Genomic DNA, 8,083 nt, shown 5'->3' with positions numbered 1-8,083 from the left:
GCAAATGATAGATAGGTCATAAGTGTATAGGTTCCAACCTAGTTGGGATGTACACATTCTATAGTGATGCATTTCCCCCTCTATTTATAATTAAATTATGTGTTGTTACAATTGTGACTTGAGCGTTAACATTTCAAAATTTTGGCAAAGTTAAAACCAATGAATTAGTCATCTAATTGAATTCTAGGCTAAGTTTTATACTTAAAACTGACATAAATTAGGCAATTTGAGAAGTCAAAAAAGCCCAATCTAGGCCGCCCGGCCCGACCCTCAAAGCCCGTAAGTCTCAAACCCAATGGGTGGGCCTCAGACTTGTGTATCAAGGCCTAAGCCTAACCCGGCCCGACCTGAAAGCCCTGTTGGGCTCTTTTGATTCAAGCCTGAGCCCGAAAGATTAGGACCGGGCCAGCCCGGCCCGGCCCATTGCCGACCCCTACAGCCCACTCAATGGTTCACCATGATGTTTATATATAAAGATGTACCCAACCCTTTCACAAGTATATGATACCAACCTATACAACTTTGGGTAACAATTTTCACTTGCAGATGCTCAAAAAGAGCCTGCATATTTTACAATTGATTCAGTATAAGAGATGGTTCTTTTTGAAAATTCTGCAAGCTAAGGTAAGCTACAACTGGTCACACTACCTCGGGAGGTTTTTCCCTTGGGAAAGAACATCCCGAAATTGTGACCATCAGAAATGTAGAAGCGAGATGAGAGGCCTGCCACCTTTTGGCTTTGACCTGCAATCATCTCCTGAATCACTTTTATATGTGTTGCTTAAGGAACCTGTTCTGTCAAACTTTTCACATGGGCACTCTACCATCCTCGTGGAAACAAAACTGCGTATGGGACATCATTATGCTGTGGTGTTTTTGTATGCCTTGCAAATTTTCTTTTGTATAGTGGAAACAAACCATCAAAGTAACCAACAAAGGAGATGAAAGATGAAGAGTCCAGAAAATTCCAATAACCGGATCTCCTTGTAGAAAGATCTTACTGCCAAAGCTGCAAAAAGCACGTATCATGTGATTTAAGTTGCATGAACAAAAGTAAATATCAAGTAATGTGACATGCAAAGCTAGGCAACTGGTAAATTAAATTATGTAGGCACAGGGGCAAAAGACAATGTTCACATATGCACCAAAAGGAACATTTGCTTGTCTTGTCTTTTGTCTATAACCCCACTGTAAAATTATGAGAATCATATTTCTTTGGTCTATAAGCGTAACTTCTTGTAACCTGCATTAGGAACGCAGGGCACATTTTCTATTCTATCAAAACCATGGTATCAAAAGTCTCATAGCTGACAACCGATGGCAGGGACCTATTTCTATTAGAACGAACCTATATTGCTAAATGGAAAAATGATCAATAAAAGGTGCTTAATTTGTAATTAAAGAAGCACAGAATTGCAATTTCCCATCAACCTGAACTCTGAGCCTGCATTTCTTCAGGAATAACTAACACTACCAAAACTATAAAAAAATAAAATAAAATAAAGTAAAACCACATAATGTCACAAACTATACATGACAGATAAAAGCAGGAGAAAAATTTATTAAATCTCATTAATTGTAACTTACATGATGACAGTGGGGCAGGTGAAGGAGACATCAAGTCTTTTGCACTTCCCTTGTTGCCTGGGCTGGGAGCATAGGGCACTACAGGCGCAGGTGAGACATGAGGAGACAATTGAGATGAGGGACTCATAGACGATGGGTAAGGGGAAGCAGTAGGTGCATAAGTGGGAGGAACAGTAGGGTTCAAAAGAGAAGTTGGTGAGGAGCTTGGAGGAATTCTAGAACGATGGTATGGACATGGCTGATGAGGATGTGCAGGTACCTTGGATGGTGCTGGTGGGAGATGATGAATGTCAGGTGAGGGTGCCGGAGAGTAAATTGGAGGATCATAATATGGAGAAATTGATGGCTCTGGAGATGGAGCGGGAGAAGGAGTTGGAGGGGTTGCAGAAAGTGTACCTTTCAGATAAGAAGATAAACTGATACTTTTAACTTTACCAAAGATTGAGTTATCAAGGCCTAGATTTTTTGCGGAAAAGCCTGTGATTGTTTGAGCCAACTGCTTCAATCTCTGCGGCAGAAGGCCGCCTAAATCAGACAGAAGAGAAGCTTGAACTACAACTGGGGGAGTCGTAGTTGAACCCATTTTGTTTGTTATTTGCAAAAAGACATTCTGCATGAAGAGAAAAAATGAAGTTATTTATCATAAAGTTGAGAGCATCAACCAGTACTAGATTGTTATGCTGATACTTCAGGTACTTAATAACTAAGAAAAATCCAGATGGACATTTCAGTCTGGACCATACCCAGTTGTTTATACATTTATCTTTTTAAATCTTCTAGAAGAAAAGTCTAACACTTATGTGGCTACCTTTCTGGTGTCTTTGTTTCCTTAATTGTTGAAGAAATGCTTTCTATTGTATAGCCGAAAACAATTCTTGCATTTAAGGAACTTAGAAGCTAATATAAATGTTTGGATTTGAAATGATGGGTTCCATCATGTTAGAATATAAGATAATTGTTGGCCATGTTCTAACAGCTTAAGCTTTTGGAAATAGTGATAAACCAACAAACTTTAATACATCAAAAGCCCAAAAATTGATGCCCAAAGAGAAATGTGCAAAAAGTAACTAGAATAGGTGTTATACCTCATAAGACCGTAGATGCAGTCCAAGCTCCAACTGCTCCTTTAACTGACCAAAATTGTCCACTACTTCAGATATTGAATTATTGAGAGTAAAATTAAATAGAATCTGGGGTATCTGCCAGATCGGAGCAGATTGCCCAGGAATCACAGTGATTCCCCCAGGATACTTCAGAATCTCAAACTTAGCTGGGTGCCCGAAAATTGATGTTGTCAATGTAAGATTGGATTGCTTAAGGAACAGCTCCAGTAAAGATGACCTCAGTACGCTAAAGGACACTGGAGCAATTGGAGCATTTATTGGGTCAGAAAGAACACCAAACACCACATCAGTCCAGTTAGATGCACCAAATTGATGCATGGACAAGATAGCCACCTGTGACAATATGAAGGCTTTAGTTTGATTCTTCAGTTTGTACGAAGGCAATATGATATGGAACATAATGGAAAAAGCTTGAATTGCACCTTTGTATATGGGACACCTATTTCCCCATTGATATCATATTCTAATCTCCTGATGTGGGGAACAAGCTCCGAAACTGGCTTTTCCAGTCTGAAGTATGCCTGAACTGTGGCTGTAAAAAAGATAAACGAACAAATAAGCATCTAACTATTTACTTCTATGAGCACAAGTAAAAATAAAAAGGTCAAAGCAATAAAGAGAATGCATACCCGCTCCAAACCAACAAAAATACTATTGGAAATCAAACCTCTTCAAAGCTCTAGTTAATCTTTGAACTTTTTAAATACACTAAATGATCTCAATTTTATCTTTGGGCAGCGCAAAGGGTCGTTCTAGTATGGAAGGTATACAATACTTAAACGGATCCATCTTAAGTCAGAAGCAATTATCTCCAACAATATTAGCAAATTGGTCCAATATTACCATAATCACATATTATATGGCCTGAAAATATTAATATAATTATATGCTTTTTTATCTGAATATATAATAATACATTCCAATCATAATTAATATAATCATATTATATGGTCCAATCTTTCCTATCAAAAAAATATGCATGTATAGAATCCAGTCTCAGCACCAAGGAGTCATTAGGAGCTTAGTTGACTTTTGGAGTTCCTTAAAATAAATTCAGTGAGTTTCAGGTTTGTATCCCACTGACAACATAGGAGTTGTCTTAGACCTCTTAGTCACCCAATTTAGAAGTTGAAATATTCATGATACTTGGTGGAGTTTTAGTCCATATATAGAACATTTACTCTTGAGAATATCATATTTTAGTTTCGTTTTATAGAGGGACAATTGAATTGTATCTTTGAAGCATAACCTTGTGTTGATCCTAGACTATTGAGTTTTAGGCATGGAAGGACATGTTTATTTTTGGGGATTGCATGACGCCTAACATGTTTATGGCTGTTCCTTTAAATTTTAGTTCTTCCAAATAATTATTGTTATTATTGTTGTTGTTGTTGTTGTTGTTGTTGTTGTTGTTGTTGTTGTTGTTGTTATTATTCTGATAAGAGACAGAACACCTTTATTAAAATGAAGTAAAAGTACAGCAGTGAACAAGCAGTCCACTGAAGGTACAGTGATAAACTCTATCAGCCAGGTATCTATTCAAAGTTAATACAATACACACAAAAAGGTTTATATCTCTGAACTCTTTAGAAACCAGTGCCCATAATGAAGCCCAACTATGCACTCTACCCCACAAAAAGTCTACCACCTCACATTATTAATATGCAATCATGTACTCAGAGAACTGTTTTGAGTTGGATATATCATTCGTAACTGTGTTTTGTGCTATAATATGATTTTGAGCACCTGACTGTGCTTTGAACTCCACCAAAGGGGGTTAGACACAATGGGGGTTAGACATTGGTAGTTGAAGTTCCAAAATGAATTTGGCTTTTAACCCATGCTGTAAGAGTTATATGTGGCGACATTCAGCCCTGTCACAGGGATTATGCATGGTTATTTTGAAGAGATATTAATATAGACATATTAATCATGACAGTTTTTGTTTTATGAATGTGTTGACACCTTATGAAAGGGTTTCTTTGAGACTTTTTATCATTGCTAATTAAGTGTAGTCAAACAATGCTTTGGCTTTTGCTGTTATTAAGACTAGTTAGTTGGTGAAACCTAGCATGCTCATAAGGCTGAGCACTATGAACAGGCCTCTCTAATTAACTTGGAAAGATAATTAGCTGCCAAGCAAGCACACTCTAGACTGCTCAGAGTTCATATTTTATAAACATCAATTAGATTGCACGACCTTTTTGTACGTGTTACATTACAAATTAAGGATTTGGTTTTTTGTATTCTCAAAAAGTAAAAACTTTCGAGCATATCTATCATAAATCTATTCAAGAAAACTTAACAAGAGACTGAGTGGATTGTGGTGGAATAAAGTATCAAGACAAACAGCAGTATTCAAAAGTAGATGGAGAAAGGATTGCATAATTTTGGAGCAATTTATGTCATTTCTTGATCTTGGTAATAATGATTGTTAATTGATTTTTGTTCCTCTGTGTAGTTATAATGGCCTCTATAACTGGCCCTAGCATTAGAGTTTTGACAGACATGATAACTGAAACTAAAAACTGATAATCACCATCTTATTCTTCCTCTTCTCTCTTTCTTTTTCTCCCTCTTCTATCTTTCTTGCATCAGTAGAATTATAAGACTTCTGGTAAATTATTTCCATCTTTCTAATAAGTCTAAGTCCATTTCCTTTCTTACATAGGAGGAAATAAAAGGTACTTTTCTTGACTATCTAACATTTTATTATCTCAGTTCTGTCTAAGAACCAGCTGCAGAGAGAACATATGACAAATAAGAAAGACCATTATAAATTTACGTGATTCATTAACTGCTAATTCCACTAATGGAAATCAGGCTATTTAGCTACATGACAGAAAACTACCCAGTGAGACATCCAATTTCAGACGAATTCCATATCGACAGTCAACTACAGAAGCATTGTTCCTCATGAATGCACCCCAAAGGCCATTATAGATATTGATAACTATTAGAATAGCAGTCCTGACATGGCAGGACATCAGTCACTCAACCATGCAAACATATAGTACAATCCATCGACAACAGAAAAAAGAGAGCATTTTTAAAAATATGAAAGTTATATAGGTTTTAATGTCTAACTAGATGCATCGAACCTAAGCATCATAAATGCAAATTCAACTAAATGAAAAGGATAACACTGTATTCAGAAAATCTTTACATGAAATTCCTCTTTTCATGATTTAGCCAAAGCTACACATCTACATTTAAATTTAATAATACCTAGAAAATTAGAGCACACATCAAGTGCCTGAGCTCACGCACAAAATCACCAGAAATCATGATCGAACCCATCCCTCCCCCCCCCCCCCCCCCCCCCAACCAAAAAAAAACTCCTAAATTTAATGTGAATTAACTTGAACCATTCAGAACACAACATGAAAGCTTAATTGCACATCAAGAAGGTTAAATAGCACATAACTATCTCCCAAAACATCAGAAATGATTAAAATGAAGTGACTAAGTCATATCCTATGTATAGCCAGGTGAGTGAAACATTGCAAGACCTGAATTATAGAACATAGTGAACTACCACTTGCGCCTTCCCTAAATAATCATACACCCCATATATATTTGAAAAGCACCAAAAATCCCTAATTACTAGGTAAACTAACACTAAAGGCACACCAACAGGAAGATGAGCCGCAACACCAAGCACCCTAATCTACACAACAAGAAGATAAAATACCAGGAACCCATTTTCTCAAAAAAATCCAAAGACCCCAAATTATGCAACAAAGATCAATATTACCACATACCCATTTGCTTAAAACATAAGATGATGTAACTGTAGTACCAAAAAAAAAAAAAACATAAGATGATTTTATTATGCAAAAAAAAAATAAAAATAAAAACAATCAAAGTGAAACATATAAAAGAGAGAGAGAGAGAGAGAGAGAGAGAGAGAGAGAGAGAATATTGGACATACCACTGAGCTTAATTGCCTCTTTGGCATCAAAACCAGACTTGGTTGCATGGTGAGGAAGGATCCAGAAGATCCCAGAGAGAAAAACTGATAAGCTGAGAATTAAAACGAAGACGCATCTAAAGCTGAAATCTCTGGCGATTCGGTTAAAAACCATGGAACATCCGGGACAGATGAGTCCTGAGGAATTGTTGGCCTCATGACTCTGTTGCTGCTGATGCAGAATTTTCTCACTTTTCCCCATTTGCAGAGCATCTGGGACTCCCCTCTCTCTCTCTTTCTTTCTCAGTCTAAACAAGAAGAAGGAGGCGAAGATGTGAGAGACAAGTGTTCATGGTGGGTATCGCCCTGTTTAAACCATTAAAAAGACAAGAACCCTCTTTTCTTTTCGTTTTTTACTCTCTCTCTCTCTCTCTCTCTCTCTCTCTCTCTCTCTCTCTCTCTCTCAAGTTTAAAACACGCACTCAGTCACAGTCACAACAAGTCACGAGTCGCGCTCTATTCTTTTGTTTCTTTATACTATTATTTTATTTTTAGGCTACCGAACGTTGAGGTGAAGCAAAGCTGAAAAAGAAAGTGTGTGTGAGAGAGCATAAAGATTTAAGAGATGAAGCTAAGCCAATTGATTTTCACCCAAAAAAAAAAAAACAAAGCTAAGCCTATTGATGGATAAAATTTTACAAAAGTGGAAAATGTTCCATCCACTGTGGATTCAATTAGAAATGTGGCCATCACCTTATTGGCTTATTCATAGTGGCTTTGAACAGTATTATTTTATTTTATTTCTTTCTTTTTAACTTTTGATTAGTATCGATTAGCTATCTAGGCACTAGGGACTCTCCACCTAAGCAAGAGCATTTTAACCTTGACAACTACATTAGGGTTTCTTCAACTCAGCAACTAGGGCTAGGGACTCTTCAACCTTGGCTAAGACACTAAGGCTTTTTCATTTATTCTTTTTCTACAATGCGTGAGATAGAGATAAAGCTTGATGAAGAGGAAGTCAAAAAATAGTTTCAAGAAAATGTTGGTTCTAACACAGGATGAAGTCAATACCGTGCCATTTTGGAGAGCGGAGGCGACGTTGAATCAGGAAGTTTTGCAACTGATCTTGGTGGGTCAAGTGTTAACGACAAAGCCATTAAATCGTTTGGCGTTTAAAAACACGATTTTAAAACTCTGAGACTCCTTCAGGGCCGTTGTCACGAAGGACCTGGGAGTAAACATTTTTCTCTTCACTTTCGCCTTCGAACAAGACAAAGAGAGGGTTATTCAATAGGGCCCTAGACCTTTGATAGGGCACTGGTTGTTTTGGAAGAAGCAGATGGCAAAATTGCCTTATTGCATATGCATCTTTGTTGTGCGGAATTTTGGGTGTAGTGTCATAATATTCCGCTACTCTATATGACTGAGGAGACGTATCAAATGATTGATGACAGTA

General features: G+C 37.2%; 1 protein-coding gene across 1 annotated transcript; it reads right to left on the bottom strand.

Moving 5' to 3' along the window:
• Positions 1-847: 847 nt before the first annotated feature.
• LOC147280049 (hydroxyproline-rich glycoprotein family protein) lies at positions 848-7,032 on the bottom strand. The gene is made up of 5 exons (XM_086251126.1): positions 6,646-7,032; positions 3,134-3,243; positions 2,673-3,044; positions 1,588-2,197; positions 848-1,009 (listed from the first exon to the last, which is right to left on the bottom strand). Exons 1-5 carry the CDS (start codon positions 6,884-6,886, stop codon positions 921-923), a joined length of 1,422 nt encoding a protein of 473 aa, XP_086107252.1. The 5' UTR covers positions 6,887-7,032; the 3' UTR covers positions 848-920.
• Positions 7,033-8,083: the final 1,051 nt, after the last annotated feature.

This window comes from Dryas octopetala, chromosome 7, assembly GCF_963921425.1.
Source record: "Dryas octopetala chromosome 7, drDryOcto1.1, whole genome shotgun sequence".
Taxonomy (NCBI): domain Eukaryota; kingdom Viridiplantae; phylum Streptophyta; class Magnoliopsida; order Rosales; family Rosaceae; genus Dryas; species Dryas octopetala.
Note: the sequence above shows the minus strand (reverse complement) of the source record. Positions and strands in the feature narration are given on the sequence as shown.

What these genes read in the sequence shown, in the direction of transcription:
- LOC147280049 (XM_086251126.1), bottom strand. Translation starts at nt 6,886, where the DNA reads ATGGGGAAAAGTGAGAAAATTCTGCATCAGCAGCAACAGAGTCATGAG. An exon ending in TAGGTGTCCCATATACAAAG is followed by an intron (nt 3,045 to 3,133) that starts GTGCAATTCAAG and finishes ATATTGTCACAG; the next exon opens with GTGGCTATCTTGTCCATGCA. An exon ending in TGCATCTACGGTCTTATGAG is followed by an intron (nt 2,198 to 2,672) that starts GTATAACACCTA and finishes CTCTTCATGCAG; the next exon opens with AATGTCTTTTTGCAAATAAC.